Genomic DNA, 23220 nt, shown 5'->3' with positions numbered 1-23220 from the left:
AGTAGTTTTCAAACAGCATGGGCAAAATGGTGCATCCAGATGAGTGTACATTTGTCTCTTGAGGTGTCTCAATGTTTTGAAACACCATACGAGGCACTCTGAGACCAAAAAAAATGTTTCCTGTGCTGCACATGGGCAGCACAGGCTCTAAATTTTATACCTGGAAATCCAGGTATCAAAAAAACACCTGCAGAAGAAAATCAGGGCAAGGCATGCTTCCGTAGCATCCCCTGGAGCAACCAGAGGGTGGCTCCTCCGAAGAGATACTCTGGCACACAGCCAGAGCATCTCTATGACTACCCATAGCCCCAGTGCTGCAGAACACTGTCACCATGATGGGCAAACAGGAGTGGTGCAGGCTGCAGCATGTCTTGGACCCAGGCTCTGTGCCAGGTAAGTAGGGACTTGAGGGGAGGGGGGGGGGGACTGTAGGTGAGGGGCTGTAAGGGTGCAGGGGACTGTGTGTGGGTTGTGGGCTGTTTGGGAGGGTTGGGTCCCCTGCCTGCCCCCCACATGGCCAACAGCCCCCCACAATAGCAGTGGCTGTGGGGAGCTCAAGGATCTCCTGACAGAGCGCCCCCACCCCCATAGCACAGTGCCTCACGATGAAGCCCTGGCCACCTGACAACTGGTGCTTCCTGTGCCACATATTGTGGGTCCGGCCTGGGCCTGCCTGGCCTGCCCTGGGACCATGTGCCTTCAGGGAAGACCAGGCCACTTTGGCTGTCACCTGGGGTCCCAGCACTGCTTACAGGGGCTGCGCATCAGGCCAGGCTGGGTCCTGCCTCCATGTAACTGGCCCAAGCTGGCACGATGGCATGTGGGGCACTTGAAGGCAGGACTTTCTTGGCCCGATGTGTGGCCCCTGCGAGCAGTGCTGAGATCCCGGGTGACAGCCCCAGTGGCCCGGTGCTGCCCAAAGTTGCATGGCCCTAGGTTGGGCTGTGCCAAGCTCATGACATGTGGCCCTAGGTGCCAGGTGGCCAGTTCCTTACCACACTGCAGGGAGGCTCTGCTACCAGTGGGCCATCAGTGTCCCATGGCTGCTGCTGCTGGCAGGGACTGCATGCCCTGCAGGGGGAAAATCAGTGCGCATTGCAGTGAGGCCTGTGCAACCTGTGGGAGGCAGGGGACCCGACACTCCTGGGCATCCCCCCCCACCCCCTCAAGCCCCCACAATCCAGTCAAAAACCCCTCACCCACATACCCTGCCCCACACGCCCCACAACCTCACCCCCACAAACCTTACACCCACCCACAAATTCCTCCAACCCCCACAGAAACCTCACATTAACACCCCCACCTCTTCCCAGCCCCAGTCCCCACATCCCCTGCACAAATCTCACCCCCTGTGTGCCCAGGGGGGCGCTTAGGATGAGAGAGACCTGCTGGTGGGACCTGCAGCTGTAGGGACAATTGCCACATTGCAGCTCTGCCCTGTGCGCACACTGCTGCAAGGACACGCACCATAGCCTGGGGTGGGGTCCTGGTCCCAGGAACCACTTAGGGGTGTGATGGTCTGGGGGGGATGGGTAGAGGTGGCAGCAGGGGGTGTGTGTGAGAAAGGAGGGGGTGGAGGGGAGTGCTTTGGGTAGGCGAGGACTCCAGAGCCAGGCTTAGAGCCCCCATCCCCCACTAGAGCACCCTGTAGACTGGCCAGGAAGCAAAGGGCCTTGAACAGCCCAGTCCCTGAATCCCCACTGAGGGCTTCCCAGGAACGGCATGGGGATTGTTAGGGCCTGGTCACAGGCTCAGGGAGCAGAAGAGCAAGGACTGGCACTGCTCAGAGCCACAAAGCAGTGGGTGGGACAGGTGCAGCTGAACCTATGTCCTAGTGCTAGGATGAAGCTGCTGCAGGAAAGGAGCTAGTGGGGGCAGGGAGCGGCTGCAGATCAGGAATGAGGGGCACTGTGAGGGATGTGCATTGAGACTGAGAGGCAACGGCAGGGGCAGGACCCTTGTATATCAGTGCTGCTCAGCGCTCCACATCCTGGTGAGGGAAGGGGGCAGGAGCATCTCTGATTCTTTATGTTTAAAAAAAAAAAAAACAAAAACGCAAATGCCAAAGTATATAGATATTAAGAATTTTTATTATTATGATAGTGGCACTGGTAAACTTCCAAATCCCTTTAAAATTGTAAATATATTGATAAAGCCTTGCCCAGCTGATTGATCAGTCTCCGTTTATAGTGGCGTTTCATTTTCATCGTGGAAGAACACGCATTTAGGGCTATTTCAAAGACTGAATTTGAGATTAGTTTTTAACAGAGAATTTGTGATGTTTAAACACAGAGCAACAGAAGTCCTTCTAAAGAGGCAAGTGGCAGGAACTAGGCAGATAAGCCTGCCCAGGCCTGGCACTGGGGGCCCAGCTGGAGGGCAAATAAGGTGGCTGACCTCCTGAACATTTGGGGCCAGGAAGACATGCTTTAACAGTTCAAAGCAGACTACAATACTCAGCACATCTTCCAGGCGAGAAATGCTCGATGGCCGGCTGGGGCACACATGGCAGAAGTGCCATAGACCAGCCAACTGTGCAGCCTCAGCCCATTGGCAGCTGGCCCAGATGTGCAGGAGGCTCTGCTGCAATGCCTATGCAGTATGCCTGAATCAATCGTATGATGTAGCTCAGGAAAAACCCTGTTACCCCAAAGCTTCCTCCCCCAGTTCAGGGGTTTCCATCAGAAGGGGTAAAGGTTCAACTCGCCCTAGTTGGCCACTCCAGTTACAGGGACTGGGCATATCGGTAGGCCCAAATATTGGGTTCTGACTACCTATATCCACCTCAATGCTCAGCTAAGGAGGTGACAGCCTAGGAAGAACAGTTGTGTGAGGCAGGTGGAGGCTCCCAGGTTCAAAGCCATGGCTTGACAGAAAGTCAGGATATGAGCACATCTAAGGGATCAGATCCTCCCTTGTCTTGGGCACCTCCTAGCATAAATGTGCATTGCAATTGAGCTTAGACAACAGTTAAGTCCCACAGTGATCAAACAGGATTACTTCCCAGTTGCTCAGAAGCCCAATTGTAGGTGCCTAGTGAATATTGAAGCCTAAAATGGAAGGGTTTTCTGGATCTACTTGTTCCTTAAGCTTGTTGTATTGTGGAACAGTGCCAAGAAGAGCCTCCCTCCATTACAGTTGCCTGAAAACTGTCTCAGTCCAATTTAGAGGCCCATTCGATTAAACGTATTGAGGCACTTAGATACCTCAGAAAATTTTGTCCCTGGTGATCTCTGAAACAAAACTGTGTCTGAGAATCTCTTTATATTGTGAGTATATATTTAAGTCTACTCTATAATGTGGTTGAGGAATAGACAAATGTAATCCAAGGGTCTATCAGGTGAAGTATTTCACAGAAGAGAGGGGGAAGACTTGGAGCAACTGTACAAGGTCCTGGCACTACACACGTGGTTATTCTTTTTCAAGGTAGATCAATTCATCTTGGAAGAGAGGCAAAGAAGAGCTCATAGGAGTGACAGGGGAATGGACTGCCTCACCCACTGGAGGACACTGGAAGAGCTTGGCTTGTATGATCAAGGAAAATAATGGTTGAGAGGGGATACCATGGCTCTTTCTCTATAGCTCAACGTTGACACCATGAAGGGCTGGAAGGGAAGATCGTCTCTAACTAAACCAGCCTAGGCAAGTGTCTATCCAGCCTGCTCTTGAAAATTTCCAAGGGCAGATAATCTACAATATCTTTAGGCACTCTGTTCCAATACTTGACCATTCTCATAGTCACAAAGTTCCTCCTAAATTGCAACACAATTTCCTTTGCTCCTCCTTACCTGTTCCCAATGACCTCAGTGAAAAGCCCAAGCTAAACAGACTGCAAATTGCCATGTCAGCATTTAGAAAATGAACACTTGGATTATCAGGAAAAATAAAGGATATACTTAACATATTTAAATCCATCTGCAAATTCCAAGAGCTTTATGTTTTCCCCAAAAATGTATTTACAATCTGGCCTTAAGACATTAATTGCAAGTCTGATCTGTAGGTAGTAAAATCTTTGGCCTCCCTTCCTTTGACTTCAATTGACTTTGGATCAGGCCCTACGAAGACAATATTTTTAGCAATTGACATTTTTTCCGTGATCCTTCAGGGCTTTTCCAGTATTCTTATTTATGCACTCAAAGTGTACTGCTCTCGGTTTTTCATGCGTCTTCAAAGGGAGGATGCCCAACAGGATGGCATCTGCATTTAGACGAGCAGCTGCTGGGCTTCCTGGGACATGGGACAAAGTTCTGAGTTCAGTCCCAAAGCTTATATCTCGTTTGAAATGGTAGCGCTTCCACAGCAGTGCTATTTGTATTGTCTTCATACAGGTAAATAGTGAATAGATTTGGTACTGCAAGATGGGGGTCAAAAGGACGTTTATAGGACCAGTCAGATTCAAAGTCCTGCAATTCAAATGTCTGTCTTTCTGCAGCATTTTGCTTGTTTCGAATGAGTTTGAATGGTCAAGTTGTACCTGGGGAAACCAAAGAATAGAGAAAGACTGAACTGAAACATTGAGACCCCCACAGTGCAGGAAGTATTTAGCAAAGACAGGAGTAAATCCTAACTGTGTGACCATACTCCATGTTCCAAGGAATTCTCTGAAATTCTCTTGAGCCTCAAATCTCAAGGGCTCTTCAACAAGAAGGCAAATATAAAACAACCTCCCTCCTGCTACTGCTTGGAGCCCCATTTCATTAACAAGGTATGTACAAATAAACAGGTTGGACGGTGATGGAAAATGTTGCTTGCTGATGAAAGAAGGCTGGAATTGGCTACTGTATTTTGACTTAGAAGTGCTAGGTTCTCTTTTATACTATGGAGGAATATGACATACCTCCAGCATTTTTCTAGGCCTTTTTTAGCATTTGAGAATGGTGTAAACTAGCTTCAATATGCTTGAGAACTAGGTGAGCTTGTACTGTTGCATGCTGATGGGAACCACAGCTTTATGATGCATCATTTGGTAGCAACCAAAAGCATTGTGTTTCCTTTGGAGAGAAAAGTAATGACAGCAATTAAAGGAAATGTGTGCTGACAAGGTCCATTGACAAAGATGGTAGTGTGGTCCACTACCTAAATTCAGCTTACAATTCATTTAGAGTTTAGTGTATTAATAAGTAGGCATGCTTCTGGTGATACTAAGTCAAACCCTTCCGCCGTTCTAAAACTTTGTCTTACCTCCAGACTACGCAATCTATGCTCACAAAATAGCTATATTGCTTCCCTTTAACATAGGATCAAGTCAAAATAAAATAGGGGTTTTTTTTGTGAACTGTGTAAAGAATAGATCCCATTTGGACTTTTCTTTACAATTATGGATCAACTGAAAATATTTCGGTTTGAGTTCAAATTTTAAAATTGGTGGAGGGAGGGAGCTCTCAAAAAATCAAACCCTTACAAGTTTTTTAATTTAGCACATGTTCAGCATTTGTAGAGTCACAACTGCAAGCTGAGATCTTGTATTCTGTCCATATACCATATTGCTTTGGTCAAAGCTATTTATGAGCCCACCTTAGTCCCCTCACCTGTAAAATGGGGAAAAGAATGCTTTTTTAATAATCCTTAATAATATGGTGTCTTAGCATATTACCAGAAGACAAATTACTAGAATTTGGGCTTAAAAATTTGGAGAGACTGGTGGGGGGCTGTAATTGGGCACCTGTCTATCACCTACTGATCACCTCAATTTACATTTTAACTCGCTGGCTTTCTTGTATACCTACTGGCCTTTGGCTGCTTTGCCATTCCATCCAGGGAGGGCACAGACCATCTGCAGGTGCTTCCTCAGACTGACAAAGTGTGTTTGTGTCCAAAAACTTTCTAAGAACAATTTTTCCAACTATTTGAGTTGGTTTAGTAAACAGTATCGCATTTACTCAAATAACTTTGTCTGCCTATGTCCTTAGACAGAGCTACAACCTATACCCTAGAATTTGGGCTGAGATTTTCAAGTTCTACTAAATGTCAGTTTGAAGTAATATTGGATTTCAGTAGGACTTTCAATTCTAAATTAAGCTTTTTAGGACTCTTTTTGACAAACCAGGTTTTCCTGGGAAATGCAGATATGTTAAGAGAAAAAAAAAAAGAATTTGTTTCAAGAAACACCTTAAAAATGTAAGACATTTTCTTGGTGTCTTTCCAGCCTATGTCATGGCCTGTAGTGGATCCTGCAATTGTAGGATCCATTACTTGAGTATGCAACCTTCAGGCAGACTAATAACATCAGATCAACCTGGGTCCTCGCTGCTATGTGGGATACCCAGAAATGAGGACATTTGAGCTACTGAAGTCCCTCTTGCCAAGTGAGGAACCCAGACACATTGGGTGCCCTAGTCTTCCCATTAACTTGGTTCTCTGTTTTTTTTTCCACGGAGCCTGGAAGATGTTTGAAATTTCAGACTCAAGTTGTACCTCTCAGGACTGCCTAGCTATCCTCTGTGAAGCGAAGACCTTGGACATAGGAGATTCAACCATGTGATCCATATCCAAGCCAGAAGACTTATAATCTGGCATCCCTACCTCAATGTCATTTGCAAAATTAAACCATTTAAAAATATTATGTAATTATTTAATAATATTTGTCCTTCTCTGTGAAATTGCCCTTGCTTCTAGCTGCTCCACTGGTGGATTGCGGATCAGAGGGCTGGGACCTGACCTTCCGCGGCAGCTCTTTCAAGCCCCATACCACCATAGTCTGATGCGGGCATGGGGCTGGGACCTGTCCCTGACCAGGACAGTTAGCAGCCCTGACTCTGCAATCATGGGGAGGGGGCTGGGGAGCCTGTTTCCTGCCCAGCTCTGTGATCACTGAGTTTTTCAGGGAACAGCCTGATCCCAGCCCCCACTCCATGATAGTGATAGCAGAATTGCAGCTCAGAACAATCTTCCGAGTCCTCACTCCATGACTATAATTGCGGAAAAGAGGCTGGGAAATCCCTGCTGCCGGGGCATGGGGATATTGTCCCTGCCCAGACTCTTGTGCCCCAGCAGCAAGCAGCTCCCAGGGCCAGGGAACAATCTCCCACTCCCTGTAGCCCGGCTGACTGGATGTAATTTTGCCCCCAGTCTGTCATCTACACGGGCCATACAGTGCAGTAAGTAACTGCAAGTAAATTTGCTACTTGTATTGACAGGTAGCAAATTTACTCATGATTGGAGCAAATTACTGTCCAGTAAGCATCTGCACATGTAGACAGCGACACATGTGCAGTAATTTGTTGTAATTTCGAGTAAAGTGTCTTATGAAGATGAGCCCACTGAGTGAGTCACAAGAAAAGCATGAAGGAGGAGGAAGTATAATCCTCACTGTATGACTCCTTAGTGTGCTGTTGGCCATTGACTTCCCTCTGCCTCAATGATTAAAGCTTCACGGGGTGACCATATGTGGACAGAACTCATACATGAATGTTTGAGGAGGAAATAACATCCAGAAGTCTGCTTTACATGTTTAAATGTCTTTTGATCTCTCGGCCAACAAGGTTCCTTGGGTGAATTTGATATCTTTTATTAGACCAACCCAAATAGTTGGAGAAAAGTTATTAAGCAAGCTTTCGGGTTCAAAAACCCTCTGTCAGGCTAAGGAAGTGTCAGCAGTCGGTGTGTGCTCTTCCTGGATGGAAAGACAAGTAAACAAGCCAGGGGCTGGGCTGAGGAGTCAGTTTTGATCTCTCATGTTTTCACAGGTGAATCCTGAGTCTGGCGTAGGCATGGGGAACCACACCAGTGTGCAAGAGTTCATCCTCCTGGGATTCCCTGGCACGTGGTACTTCCGCTTCTCCCTCAGTGTGGTGTTTTCTGTGACGTATGCCCTGACGGTCATAGGGAATGTGTCCATCATAGCCTTGGTGTGGACCACTGCACATCTCCACACCCCCATGTACTACTTCCTCTGCAATCTATCCTTCCTGGAGATCTGGTACACCACAGCCTGTGTCCCTAAAGCTGTGGGTGTCCTCTTGGGGAACAGCCAAACCATCTCTTTCACTGTCTGCATCTTGCAATTGTTCCTTATTTTCTCCCTGGGCTCCACAGAGTGTTTTCTACTGGCCGCTATGGCCTATGACCGCTACCTGGCTATCTGCCACCCCCTGCGCTATAGCTCCCTTATGAGCAACACCTTCTGTATACAGCTGACCTTTGCCGCATGGCTGAGTGCTTTTCTAGGTATCTCTGTGCTAGTATTTCTTGTATCCAGGCTGTCTTTCTGTGGCCCTAACAGCATCAATCACTTCTTTTGTGACATGGATTCCTGGATAGCTCTGTCCTGTACTGACACTAGGCTTGTAAAGTTGGCAGCATTCTTTGCATCAATAATTGTTGTTGTGGCCTCATGTGCTGTAACCTTGATCTCCTACATCTACATAATCTCAACCATATTGAAAATCCGGTCAGCCCAAGGCCGGCGAAAGGCCTTTTCCACTTGCTCTGCCCATCTCACCGTTGTGACTATATGGTTTGGCTCCACCATTTTTCTGTATGTCAAGCCTTCTGCACCAAATTCATTGGACATGAACAAGCTCATCAACAGTTTTAATACTATAATAACTCCACTGCTAAACCCTTTCATTTACACTCTAAGGAACAAAGAAGTGAAGCGAGCCTTGAGCAAAGCATTTGGTAAAATGTGAAGTGGTTTTCAAACAGCATGGGCATAATGGGCACATTCAGACTAGTGCGTGTCGTTCTTGTGGCATTTCAAAGCAGTTTGAGACGCCGCAAAAGGCATACTAGGAACACAAAAATGTTCTTCACGCTGCATATTTTAGTACAGGCTCTTTATACGATACCTGCAAATCCAGGTATTAATAAAAAAAAATCAGCAAAAAGCAGGGCAAGACATGCTCCTGTAGCATGCCCTGAAGAAAGCCGAGGCAGGCTCCTCCACAGAGAAGCTTTAGCATGCAGCCACAGCACCTGTATGGCCACCTGTTGCCCTGGTGCTCTAGCACAGTGCCTCAGTATGCAGGGCAAACAGGAGTGGTGCAGGCTAGTGTGACCTGGACCCAAGTAAGTAGGGACTGGGGGTGGGTGGCTGTGAGGGTGCAGGAAACTGTGTGTGTGTGGTTGGCTGCTCTGGAGTGGTGGGTCCCCTGCCTGCCCCCACAGCCCCCTCCTTCCCACACCAGTAGTGGCTGCGGGTCTCAGGGTCCTCCTGGTATAGTCTTCCTGGAGTGCAGTGCAGGACGATGCAGACCCGGCCACCTGGCAGCCAGTGCCGCCTATGCCTCAGTCCATGGACCCAGCCTGGCTCCACCGGGCCTGGGGCCATGTGCCTTCGGGCAGAACTGGGGCACTCTGGTGTTCACCCAGAGTCCCAGCACTTCTTGCAGGGGCCGCACATTTGGCCTGGCCAGGTCCTACCTCGATGGCATGTGGGATACTTGGAGGCATGGCCGGATAAGACTGATGCGTGGCCCCTGCAAGCGGTGCTGGGACCCCAGGTGACAGCACCAGTGGCCAGGTGCTGCCCAAAGGTGTATGGCTGCAGGGTGGGCCGTAGTGGGGCAGGCAGGGGCTGAGGGTCAGAAGTGAGGGGCACTGGCAGGGCTGTGGATTATGAGTCAGGGGCAGAGACCTGGCGTATCAGTGCTATTCAGTGCTCCACATCTTGGTGAATGAAGAGGGCAGGGGCAGCTCTGACTTGTCTATGTTTAAAAAACCAAAAGCAAATGCCAAAGTGTATGGTTATTTAGAATATTTATTATGATGATAGTGGCACCAGTAAGCTTCCAAATTGCTTTAAAATTATAAACATTTCAATAAAACATTGCCCAACTGATCAATTGATCTCCGTATATATAGTGATGTTTCATTTAAATCATGGAAGCGCACAGATTTTGGGGTATTTTAAAGAGAGTATTCAGGACTTTTTATCAGAGAATTTGCAATTTTCAGACGGGGAACACCAGGATTCCTGCTAATGAGACAAGTGGTGGGTCCCAGGCAGAGAAGCCTGCCCAGGCCTGGCACCTGGGGCCCAGTTGGAGGGCAAATAATATGGCTGACCTCCTGACCATTTGGAGCTAGGTAGAGATGCTTTGACAGTTCAAAGCAGGCTACCACACTGAGCACATCTTCCAGATGATAGATGCCCAGAGGGCAGGGTGGGAGCACACATGTCAGCAGTGCTACATGATGGCCATCTCTGCAGCCACAGCCCAATGGCAACTGGCCCAGAGATGCAGGAGGCCGTGTTGCATTGCCCATGTAGTATGCCTATAAGTCAACTGTATGATGTAGTTGGAGAAAAGCCTTCGTACTCCAATGCTTCCACTTCCAGCTGAGGGGTTTTCATAGAAAGGGGTAAAGAGCTAGCTCACCCTTGCTGGACACGCCAGTTCCAGGGATTGGGTATATGTCTAGGCCCAGATACTGGTTTCTGACCACCTATGTCCACCCCACTGCTCAGCTAAGGAGGTAACAGCCTAGGAAGATCAGCTGTGCGGGGCAGGTAGAGACCCCCAGGTTCAAAGCCATGGCTTGACAGAAAGTCAGGATATGAACACATCTAATGGATCAGATTCTCCCTGGGCTGAGGCAACTCCTACAACAAATGCACATTTCAATTGATCGTAGACAACAGTTAGGTCCCACAGTGATCAAATAGGATGACTTCCCAATTGCTCCGAAGCCCAATTGTAGGTGCCTAGTCAATACTGACGCCCAAGATGGAAGGGTTTCCTGGATCTACGTGTTTCTTAAGCTTGTTTTTGTATGGAACAGTTCCAAGAAGAGCCTCCCTCAATCGTAGGTGCCTGAATACTTTCTCAGTTCTATTTAGAGGCCTATTGGATTAAACTTGATGAGGCATTTAGATACCTCTGAAAATGTTGTCCCTGGTGATCTATGAAACAAAACTCTTTCTGAGAATCTCGTTATATTGTGAGTATTTCTTTAAGTCTACTCTATAACGGGGTTGAGGAAAAGGCAAATGTTATCCTATGGTCTATCAGATGAGGTATTTCAGAGAAGGGAGAGTGAAGACTTAGAGCAACTGTACAAGACCCTGGAACTACACATTTGGTTATCCTTTTTCAAGGTAGATCAATTCAATTTGGAAGACAGACAAAGGAAGGATACTAGGAGTGATAGGGGAATGGACTGCCTCACCCACTGGAGGATGCTGGAAGAGCTCGGCTTGTATGATCAAAGAAAATGGTCAGGGAAAATAATGGTTGAGAGGGGATACCCTGGCTCTCTCTATATATATCAAGGATGACATCATGGAGGGCTGGAAAGGAAAATCATCAGTGACTAAACCAGCCTAGCCAAGTGTCTGTCCAACCTACTCATGAAATTTTCTAAGGATGGAGTGTCTACAGTTTCTCTAGACAGCTTGTTCCAATACTCATAGTCACAAAGTTTGTCCTAATTTCCAAACTCAATTTCCTTTGCTTTAGCCAGAGTCTACTGCTCCTAGATCTGTTCCCAGTGACCACAGAGAAAAGCCCATCTCCACTATCTGTGTAATCTCCACTCAGATATTTGAAGACTATTATCCTATCGCTCCTCAGTCTTCTCTTCCCCAGACTAATTCTTCCATTCTTTCCTCATAAGCATTGCTTCCCAGACCCTGAATCATTTCTGTTGCTCTGCACTAGATTCTTTCCAGACTGTCCAAATCCTTCTTGAATTGTGGGGCCCAAAACTAGACTCGTACTCCAAGTGACACCTCATCAATGTTGAACAGAGTATGAAAAATGCCATGTCGGCATTTAAAAAATGAACAGTTGGATTATCAGGAAAAATAAAGGTTATACTTAAAATATCTAAATACATCTGAAAATTCTGTGAGATTTATATTTTGCCCAAGAAGACAATTAAAATCTGGCCTTAACACATTATTTGCAGTTCTGAGCTGCAGGATAGTAAAACCTGTGGCCTCCCTTCCTTTGACTTCAGTTGACTTGGAAGCAGGTGCTATGAGGACCATATTTTTAACAATTTACATTTTGTCCATGATCCTGCAGGGCTTTTCCAGTATTCTTATTTATGTACTCAAAGTTTACTGCTCTCAGTTTTTCATGTATCCTCAAACGGAGGATTGCCCAACAGTATGGTATCTGCATTTAGACGAGGATCTGCTGGACTTCCTGAGGCATGGGACAAAGTTCTGAGTTCAGTCCCAAATCTTACATCTGTTTTGAAATAGTAGGGTTTCCACAGCAGTGTTTTTTTGTCTTCATACAGGTAAATAGTGAATAGGTTAGGTACTACTAGATGACAGTAAAAACTACTTTTATAGGACCAGTAAGATTCACTGTCCTGCAATTCAAATGTTTATCTTTCTGCAGAATTGTGCTTGTTTCGAATGAGTTTGAATGGTCAAGTTGTGCCTGGGGAAACCAAAGCCTAGGGAAAGACTGAACTGGAACATTGAGACCCCCACAGTGCAGGAAGTATTTAGCAAAGACAGGAGTAAATCCTAACTGTGTGACCATACTCCATGTTCCAAGGAATTCTCTGAAATTCTCTTGAGCCTCAAATCTCAAGGGCTCTTCAACAAGAAGGCAAATATAAAACAACCTCCCTCCTGCAACTGCTTGGAGCTCCATTTCATTAACGAGGTATGTACAGATAAATAGGCTGGATGGTGATGGAAAGTGGTGATTGCTGATGGAAGAAGGGTGGAATTGGCTACTGTATTTTGACATGGAAGTGTTAGGTTCTCTTTTCTACTATGGAGAAATATGACATACCTCCAGCATGTTTCCAGGCCTTTTTTAGCATTTGAGAATGGTGTAAAGTTGCTGTAATACACTTGAGAACTAGGTGTGCTTGTATTGTTGCATGCTGGTGGGAACAAAGCCTGACGATGCACCATTTATTAACAAACAAAAGCATTGTGTCTTCTTTGGAGAGAAAAGTAATGATGGCAAGTACAGGAAATGTGTACTGACACGGTCCATTGATGAAGCAGGTAGTGTGGTCCACTACCTATATTCAGCTTACAATTGATTTAAAGTTTAGTGTATTAATAAATAGTTGTCCTTCATGTGATACTCAAAATCCTTCCATCATTCTAAAACTTTGCCCTACCTCAGACTATTTAATGTATGCTCACAGAATCGCTATATTGCTTCCCTTTAATATAACAAAGTCAAAACGAAATGCAGGGGGGGGTTTTGTGAACGGTGTAAGTAACAGATCCCATTTGGACTTTTTATTTGGTAATTATTTTTGGATTAACTGAAAATATTTCCCTCTGTGTTAAAATTTTAAAATTGGTGGATGGAGGGAGTTCTCAAAAAATCAAACCTTTACAAGGTTTTCAATTTAGCACATGTTCAGCATTTCTGGAGTCACAATTGCAAGCTGAGATCTTGCATTCTGTCCATATGTCATATTGCTTTGGTCAAAGCTATTCATGGGTCCACCTTAGTTCCCTCACCTGTAAAATGGGGAAAATAATGCTTACTTAATAATTCTTAATAATATGGTGGCTTGGCATATTACCAGAAGTTAAATTACTAGAATTTGGGCTCCAATACTTGGAAAACTTCTTCTTAGCAAGGTTTTGGGCACAAACACCCTTTGTCAGGCTAAGGAAGCATCTGCAGATTGTCTGTGCTCTTCTTGGATGGAGTGGTGAAGCTGCCAGAGACCAGTACATGTGCATGAAATCCAGTCAGTAAAAATGTAAATGGAGCTGGTCAGTAAGAGAGAGACAGGTCGGGGGCTGTAAATGGGCACCTGTCTCTCACCTACTGCCCACCTCAAGGACGCTTCTGGAGCCTGACAAATAATTTTTTTTCCCCAAAATCTTGCTAAGAAGAATATTTTCAACTATTTGAGTTGGTCTAATAAAAGATCGTATTTACCCAAAGAACCTTTGCTGTCTATGTCCTTAGACTAACACAGCTACAACCTGCACCCTAGAATTTGGGCTTTGATTTTCAAACGCTATTAAATGCCAGTGACTTTGAAGTAATGTTGGCTCTCAATGCCTCCTGCCACCAGGCTGCACTCTGTGGGGCTGGTGGAGCTGATCTGAGAGCAGCACTAGCTCTGCCTGCTTCACGCCACCCGACTGCACTCGGATCGGCTCCACCAGCTCCATGGAGTTCAGCCTGGTGGCAGGAGGTGGGCAGAGCCGATGCTGCGCTCTGCTTCCCACCACCAGACTGAGTTTCATGGGGCTGCAAGACACTGGGAGCTGAGCCCGGTGGTGGGAGGCAGAGATACGGCAGCAGCCGAATCTCCGAATCAGTCAGCCCAGGCGCATCCCCCGCCCCTCTCTCAGTGGGCAATGGCTGTCCTGCCCGCCTCAGCTCCCAGCACTTGGGGGAAAAAAGCCCAGGTGCTGCTGGGTGGGGGGGCAATCCCTGCTAACACCCACTACCCTATGCTGCATGGGGGGCTCTGCATGACCTCCAACTCCCCCAATCCTCCCATGGGTGCCCCGCATGGGCCAGCTCTGGCCCTTTAAGAACCCCCCCCCCCCAAGAAACCTTGGGACTCACCGCTTCTGCCAGCAAAGGGCAATCCCTGCTGCCCTCCGCTGCCCCGCACCATGTGGGGGGCTCTGCATGAGCCCCCAAAGCCCTAAGGTGGCATCCGGGGTGGAGAGTCCCAGGGCTTTTCTCACCTTTATTTTCCAAAGATTTGGAGAGCTTTGAATCGATTCATACCTTTAATTTGGTCCCCCGATTCAATTCAGATTTGGAGATTTGGCCACTGAATCAGGCCGAATTGAATCGCCACCCGAAGCTTCACACAGCCCAAATTCAGGCTCAACATTAGGAAAAACTTGTTCATAGTCAAGGTGCCAAGACTGAAGAATAAGCTCCCTCCAGACGTGGTGCAGTCACCTACCCTGAAAATCTTCAAGAGGTGACTAGACAGTCACCTTGTTCGGGTCACCTGACCCCCAGTTATCTTTCCTGCTTGGTGCAGGGGGCTGGACCCAATGATCTTCAAAGGTCCCTTCTGGCCGTACAATCTATGAATTTTCTCCTGGTCAGCCGACTACATGTGCCATACAGTGCAGTAAGCTGTCACAAGTAAATTTGTTACTTGTATTGACAGGTAGCAAATTTACTCATGATTGGAGCAAATTACGTTCAGATGCTTACTGCACAGTGTAGACACTGACACATGCTGAGCAGTAATTTGCTCTAATGTCTAGTAAAGGGTCTCATGTAGACAGGCCCACTGAGTCACAAGAAAAGCAGCAAGGAGGAGGAGGTGGGACCCTCCTCATATGACACCTTCGTGTGCTGTTGGTCGTTGACTTCCCCCTGCTTCAATAACAGAAGCTTGAAGGGGTGACCATACTTGGACAGAAGTTACATGTGAAACACAGAAATCTGTTCTAGATGTTTAAATGTCTTGTGATGGCTCATGTTTTCACAGGTGGATTGTGTGGCTGGGGTCATCATGGGGAACCACACCGGTGTGCAAGAGTTCATCCTCCTGGGATTCCCTGGCACGTGGTACTTCCGCTTCTCCCTCAGTGTGGTGTTTTCTGTGATGTATGCCCTGACGGTCATAGGGAATGTGTCCATCATAGCCTTGGTGTTGACCACTTCATGTCTGCACACCCCCATGTACTACTTCCTCTGCAATCTATCCTTCCTGGAGATCTGGTACACCACAACCTGTGTTCCCAAAGCCGTAGGCGTTTTGCTGGGGAACAGCCAAACCATCTCTTTCATTGCTTGCATCTTTCAATTGTTCCTTTTTCTGTCCCTGGGCTCTACAGAGTGTTTTCTGCTGGCCTTTATGGCCTATGACCGCTACCTGGCTATCTGCCACCCCCTGCGCTATAGCTGCCTCATGAGCAACACCTTCTGTACTCAGCTGGCCTTTGCCTCATGGCTGAGTGGTTTTCTGGGTATCTCTTTGATGGCATTCCTAATATCCAGGCTCTCTTTCTGTGGCCCTAACATCATCAATCACTTTATCTGTGACATAGACTCCTTGATAGCTCTGTCCTGTACTGACACTAGTCTTGTTGAGTTGGCAGCATTCTTTGTGTCAATTATTGTTGTCGTGGCCTCATGTGCTGTAACCTTGATCTCCTACATCTACATAATCGCAACCATATTGAAAATCCGGTCAGCCCAAGGTCAGCGAAAGGCCTTTTCCACTTGCTCTGCCCATCTCACCGTTGTGACTATTTGGTTTGGTTCCACCATTTTTCTGTATGTCAAGCCTTCTGCACCAAATTCACTGGACATGAACAAACTCATCAACAGTTTTAATACTATAATAACTCCATTGCTAAACCCTTTCATTTACACTCTAAGGAACAAAGAAGTGAAGCGAGCCTTGAGCAAGACATTTAGAAGAATGTGAAGTTGTTTTTCATATAGCATGGGCATAATAGGCATGTCCAGACAAGAGCACATGTGCCTCTTGTGGCATCTCAATTCTACAAATTGACATCGGCATCCAGGGAGGATGACTGGAATCCCTCTGGGTTAAAATGCATGGGGAACGTGGCGCAGGGGACACCATAGTAGGAGTCTACTACAGACCTCCTAACCAGAACAACTGTTCACCAGGGCAGCCTTGGGGAAAACTTGTAATGGTCACAAACTCCTGGAAGATCATTTCAAACTCATTTCAGGCTCAACATTATGAAAAATTACTTCACAGCTAGAGTGTCCAGACTGTGACCATTACTCCTAGTTTTCCCCAAGGGTGCCCTGGTAAACAGTTGTTCACTGAGCCCTAGATGTACACCCCAGAACCCAGAAGCCCTACACCTATCTCCTTGACAGTTTGTAGGATTCATGGCCTCAGCAGGGGCTAGTAGGCCTGCAGGTTTCATCCTGCTGCGCCTTAACACACACAGTGTCACCCCGTCATGAGTTTTGCTTGTCCGCAGCTTGAGGGGCAGTTTCCCCCAAAACCCTGCACCAATCTCCTTGAAATGTGGCAGGCTTTGTGACCTCCACAAGGGCTAGCATGGCTGCAGTTTTGACCCTGCTGTGGCTTAACATATATACGTGACATGAGTTTTGCTTTCAAGATTTTGGGGTACAGTTTCCCCAAACTCCCTGCACCTATCTCTCATAAACTTAGCAGGCTTTAGCGGCCACAGTGAGGGCGTATTTATACCCAGCCTCGGTGTTGATTTAATAAAGGATCACCTTGAGAGGCTGGACACCTTCAAGTCTGCTGGTCCTGACAGATTACACCCTAGGGTACTCAAGGAGCTGGCAGGTGTCATAGCCCAACCATTGGCAAAAATATTCGAAAACTCATGGTGAAATACGTGAAGACTGGAAGAAGGCCAGTGTGGTACCCACTTCCATCTTCAAGAAAGGGTGGAAAATAAGTCCTGGGAATTACAGGCCAATCAGCTTGACCTCAGTCCCCGGTAAGATTCTGGAGAAAATTATCAACGAGACCCTTCTTGATAAGCTGGCTGATGGCAAAATCCTGAGGGACAGCCAGCATGGGTTGGTCACGGGTAGGTCTTGCCTGACCAATTTCATCTCCTTCTATGACCAGGTGACATATCAGCTGTCAAGGGAGAAGAGATTAACATCATATATCTGGACTTTAAAAAAGCCTTCGAGCTGGTGTCCTATGACCTCCTCATGGAAATATTGGCCAGCTGTGGCCTTGGCTACACCACAGTGTGATGGCTGGGAAACTGGCTCTGAGGTTGGACCCAGAGAGTAGTGGTCTTTATCAATAATGCGGACATTGGTGTCAGAAGTGCACTGGCCAAGTTCGCCAATGACACTAAACTTTGGGGCATAGTGTCCACACCTGAGGACAGGCTAGTGATCCAGGCCAACTTGGATAAGTTTAGTAAGTGGGCAGATACAAACCTGATGACAGTCAATGCCGATAAATGCAAGGCACTCCACCTCACAGGGAAAAATCCTGCAGCAAAATTATAGGCTCAGCGGTGCTACGCTTGCTAGCACCATGGCTGAAAGAGACTTGGGGGTCATGACTGACCTCAAGATGAAAATGAGCCACCAGTGCGATGTCTCAGCTGGTAAAGCAAACAAAACTCTGGCTTGCATCTATAGAGGCTTCTCAAGTCCATCTCAGGATGTCATCCTCCCGCTGTACTCGGCCTTGGTGAAGCCGCAGCTGGAGTATTGCATCCAAGTCTGGGATCCAGAATTCAAGAAGGATGTTGAGAAGCTTGAGAGAGTCCAGAGAAGAGCCACGCACATGGTCAGAGGGCAGGAGAACAGGCCGTATGAAGATCTGCTGAGACGCATGGGACTCTTCAGCCTAGAAAAGCGCAGGCTCAGGGAGGACCTGGCTGCCTAGCCATAAGGAGTGTGCATCAGGATCTGAGGGAACATCTGTTCACCAGAGCCCCACAAGGGATAACAAGAACTAATGGTCATAAACTCCTCCAAGACCGTTTTAGGCTGGACGTAAGGAAAAATTTCTTTACTGTCCGAGCCCCCAAGGCCTGGAATAGACTCCCTCCAGAAGTGGTGCAGGCACCTACTCTGGACTCATTCAAGAAACATTTGGATGCTTATCTTACAGGGATCCTTTGGCCCTAGCTGGCTTCCTGCTTCCGGGCAGGGGGCTGGACTTGATGATCTTCAACTTCCCTTCCAGCCCTAACGTCTATGAAATCTATGATGGGAGAATGAAGACTTAGAGACACTGTACAAGGTCCTGTTACTACAAATTTGGTTACCGTTGTTCAAGGTAGATCAATTCATTCTGGAAGAGAGACAAAGAAATGCTACTAGGAGAGACAGGGAAATAGACACCTTCACTCATTTAAGGGCACTGGAAGAGCTTGGCTTATATGATAGGCCTGTGCGAATAGGGAACTATTCAATTCAGATTCTGATTTGGCCAATTTGTATGCCAGCAATTTGATTCCGAGATTCGGATCACATTTCTGATTCGATTTGGCCAAATCGGCTTCAGAAGGTTTGGAGCTGATTCGGAGAGATTTGGAGATTCAGTCATAGAGTATAATGGGGAATCAATGAAATATCTATAACTTTGTCATGTTTTGTCTGATTCAGATTACACTTGCAGAAATAGTAGCTCCTGATGAGTGCATGAAGCCTGCCAAGGTTCAAGGTGATAGGTGCAGGGGGTTCTGGGAAACTGCACCTCAAGCTGCTGACAAGCAAAACTCAGGACATAGATGACACTGTGCGTGTTAAGGCACGGGGTTGGGGGTGAAAACTACAGGCCTGCTAGGCCCTGTTGTGGCCACACAGGCTGCCAGCTTTTAAGGAGATAGATGCAGGGGGACTCTGGGTTCTGGGGCCCTGCACCTGTGGCTGCAGGCAGGCAAAACTCATGACATGGGTGGGTGACACTGTGTGTGTGTTCACGTGTGCCCTTCCTGGCACTGGGGCCTCTGCACAACATGGCAGTGTGCCCCAGTAAGGTCTCCTACTCCCCTATAGCCTCAGTCCAGTGCACCACTGTAAACGGCAGCAGGTAAAAATGACTTGGGTAACTCAGCAATCAGCACCAGTAGCACCAGCAACATCTCTGGTAGCCTAGCCAAACTGTCACAGAGCCTTTCTTGTTATAAAGGAATTGAAAGCAAGAAGTAAAGATGTTACATTGGATATATATTACTCGTGGTGTGTGATGGCTTATCTTGTGTTTTTATGTTTATGTGTTTATTATGAAAAAATGGAATAGTTAAAGAACTATCTCTTAGGAAGCTTTCGGGTTGAAAAACCCTTTGTCAGGATGAGGAAGTACCTGCAGCTGGTGTGTCTCCTGGTCCCGGATGGAAGGAATAGTAAAGAAGCCAGAGGCTGGCCTGACATGCAATGCAGGCAAGAAAGCCAGGCAGTGAAAATGGAAATGGAGGCATTGGGGCGAGGGAAAGGCTGGGTGGGGAGAGGAGTGAAAGGGGGTGTAACAGTGCAGGTAAAAGTGCAGAGGTGCCTGGGGAGGCAGATGTCCAGCCGGTCGCAGCGTGACAGAACTCCACTGTGTATTTTGAGTCCATGAGTTTCTGCACCTACTACCTAGGAGGCTGGTGAAGTGCAGTTCATAGGCCCAGCTCTGAAAAGTGGTTTGTACATTCAAACAAGCACCTAACCTCATCACCAGGACTGAAGCCAACTTCCGACAGCTCAAAACACAAAACCTGCCAACTACCTCCGGTACCCCCGCAAACTGCGCACCAGGATCTATCAAACACAGCAATACCCAACTACCTGTGGGGCACATTTCTCACCAAAAAACCACTGTGCCTCCAGTCTCTCAGGCCCGATCCTGAGAGGGAACAAATTACAAACCATTTTTCACAGCCAGGCCTATGAACTTCACTTCATCAGTCTCCTAGGTGGTAGGTACAGAAACTCATGGACTCCATATACACACTGGAATTCGGACACATTGCGACCCGCCAGACATCTGACTGCCCAGATACCTCTGAACTTTTACCTGTGCTGCTACATCCCCCTTCCCCCCACCCCCCACTCCCACCCCAGCCTGTCCCTTTCCCCCTGATGCTTCCATTTCCATTTTCACTGCCTGGCTTTCTTTCACAGACATACTGATTTGAAACACTGAAACCCCCACAGTGTAGGAATTACTTAGCCAAGGCAGGAGTAAATCGTAACTGTGTGACCATCTTGCATGTTCCAAAGAAGTCTATGATATTCTCTTGAGCTTAAAATCTCAAGGGCTCTTTAACAAGAAGACAAATATAAAACAACCTCCCTCCTGCAACCAATTTGAGCTCCGTTTCATTAATGAGGTGCGTACAGATAAACAGGTTGGATGGGGATGAAGGGTGTTGCCTGCTGATGGAAGAAGGGTATAATTTGCTACTGTATTTTGACTTGGAAATGTGAGGTTCTCTTTTATACTATGGAGGAAAATGACATGTTCCCAGGCCTTTTTCAACATCTTAGAAGGGTATAACTTTAATATGCTTGCGAACCAGGCGTGCTTGTATTGTTGCATGCTGCTGGGAACAAAGCTTTATGATGCATCATTTATTAACAACCAAAAGCATTGTGTCTGCTTTGGAGAGAAAGTAGTGATGACAAGTACAGGAAATGTGCACTGACACAGTCCATTGACAAAGATGGTAGTGTGATCCACTACCTATTTTCAGCTTACTATTGATTTAGAGTTTAGTATATTAATAAATAGGCATCCTACAGGTGATACTAACTCAAAGTCCTTCCATGATGCTAAAACTTTGCCCTACCTTAGACTACTTAATGTATGCTTACAGAATAGCTATATTGCTTCCCTTTATTATAGCCTAAAGTCAAAAGGAAATACTGTTTTTTGTGATCTGTGTAAGTAGAAGATCCCATTTGGATGTTTTTGATAATATTTTTTTCATCAACTAAAAATATTTCTAAAATTGGTGGATGGAGGGTGTTATGAAAAAATCAAAACCTTAAAAGGTTTTCCATTCAGCACATGTTCAGCATTTCTAGATGCACAATTGCAAGCTGAGAATTTGTATTCTGTCCATATATCATATTGCTATGGTCAAAGCTGTTCGTAAGCCCACCTTAGTTCCCTCACCTGTAAAATGGGGGAAATAATGCTACTTAATAATTCGTAATAATATGCTGGCTTAGCATATTACCAGAAGAAAAATGACTAGAATGTGTGCTAGGATATTCAAGCGGTATTAAATGTCAGTGACTTTGAAGTAATATTGGATTTCAGGAGGACTCACACTTCCAAATGAAGTTTCTTAGGAATCTTTTAACAAACCAGACTTTGCTAGGAAATGCAGATTTGTTAAAGAAAAATGTTTGAGTTTGTTTGAAGAAACATCTTAGAAATGTAAGGCACTTTCTTGGTTGATTTCCAGTCTGCCTCATGGGCTGTAGTATATCCTGGGATTGTAGGATCCATGACTTGAGTATGCCACCTCCAGGCAGACTAATAACACCAGACCATCCAGGGTCCCTGCTGTTATGTGGGATAGCCAGAAATGAGGGCGTTTGGGCTATTGAAGTCCCTCTTACCAAGCCAAGAACCCAGACACGCCGGGAGCTCTAGTCCACCCAAAACCTTGGTTCTCTGCTCTTTTCCTTGGTACCTGGAAGATCTGTGACCTTTCAGACTCAAGTTGTAGCTCTCAGGGCTGCCTGACTATCCTTTGTGAAGCCAAGACCTTGGAGATAGGAGTTTCAAAACCATGTGATCCGTACCCGAGCCAGGAGACCTATAATCTGGCATCTGTAACTCAATGTCATTTGCCAAATTAAATCATTTAAAAATATTGTTATACAATTATTGAATAATATTTTTCCTTCCCTCTGAAATTTTTCTCACTGCCAACTGCTCCACTAGTGGATTGGGGAAGGGAGCTGGTACCTGCCCTTCCCCTGCAGCTCTTTGCAAGCCCCATGCCTCAATCGTCTGATAGGGGCATGGGGCTGGGACCTTCCCTGACCAAGACAGCTACAAATTCCCACTCTGCAATCATGGGGAGGAGGCTCAGGAGCCTGTTCCCTGACCAGCTTCATGATCACAGAGTATTTCGAGGGACAGGTTGTTCCCAGCCCCCACTCCACGATCGTGATAGAGGAGCCACATCTTAGAACAATCTCCTCAGTCCTCACTTCATGATTGTGAGCATGGGCTGGGAACTCCCTGCTACCAGGGCATGAGGGTATTGTCCCTGCCCGGGCTTTGGTTCCCCAGCAGCAGGCAGGTCCCAGGGCCTGGAAGCAATCTCCCACCCTCTGTAGCCCGGCCGACTAGAAGTTGAATGCTCGTGGTGCATCAGCCAAGTCCCGGAAGATTGGAAAAGGGCCAATGTGGTCCCCATTTTCAAGAAGGGGAGGAAGGAGGACCCGGGCAACTATAGGCCAGTCAGTCTCATCTCCATCCTTGGCAAAGTCTTTGAAAAAATTATCAAGGCTCACATTTGTGAGATCCCAGCAGGACAAATTATGCTGAGGGGAAACCAGCACGGGTTTGTGGCAGGCAGATCGTGCCTGACCAATCTAGTCTCTTTTTAATACCAGGTTACGAAACGCCTGGACACAGGAGGAGGGGTGGATGTCATATACTTAGACTTCAGGAAGGCCTTCAATACGGTATCCCACCCCATACTGGTGAACAAGTTAAGAGGCTGTGACTTGGATGACTACACAGTCCAGTGGGTGGCGAATTGGCTAGAGGGTCGCACCCAGAGAGTCGTGGTGGATGGGTCGGTATCGACCTGGAAGGGTGCCGGCAGTGGGGTCCTGCAGGGCTTGGTCCTTGGACCGATACTCTTTAATGTCTTCATCAGTGACTTGGACGAGGGAGTCA

The 23220-nt window shown here is 46.9% G+C and overlaps 2 protein-coding genes across 2 annotated transcripts; both read left to right on the top strand.

The window, feature by feature from the left end:
- Nucleotides 1-7697: 7697 nt before the first annotated feature.
- LOC132251650 (olfactory receptor 6F1-like) lies at nt 7698-8768 on the top strand. The gene has a single exon (XM_059731605.1). It carries the CDS (start codon nt 7710-7712, stop codon nt 8628-8630), a length of 921 nt encoding a protein of 306 aa, XP_059587588.1. The 5' UTR covers nt 7698-7709; the 3' UTR covers nt 8631-8768.
- A 6613-nt stretch (nt 8769-15381) lies between these two features.
- On the top strand, nt 15382-16302 carry LOC132251734 (olfactory receptor 6F1-like). Its single transcript, XM_059731661.1, has one exon. The coding sequence runs from the start codon at nt 15382-15384 to the stop codon at nt 16300-16302; it is 921 nt and encodes a 306-aa protein (XP_059587644.1).
- The last annotated feature ends 6918 nt before the right edge of the window (nt 16303-23220 follow it).

This window comes from Alligator mississippiensis, chromosome 7 (genome assembly GCF_030867095.1).
Source record: "Alligator mississippiensis isolate rAllMis1 chromosome 7, rAllMis1, whole genome shotgun sequence".
Lineage (NCBI taxonomy): Eukaryota > Metazoa > Chordata > Crocodylia > Alligatoridae > Alligator > Alligator mississippiensis.
The sequence above is the reverse complement of the archived record's forward strand: the minus strand, read 5'-3'. Positions and strand labels throughout refer to the sequence as shown.

Excerpts from the sequence above, each read along its gene's own strand:
- LOC132251650 (XM_059731605.1), top strand. The coding sequence starts at position 7,710 with ATGGGGAACCACACCAGTGTGCAAGAGTTCATCCTCCTGGGATTCCCT.
- LOC132251734 (XM_059731661.1), top strand. The coding sequence starts at position 15,382 with ATGGGGAACCACACCGGTGTGCAAGAGTTCATCCTCCTGGGATTCCCT.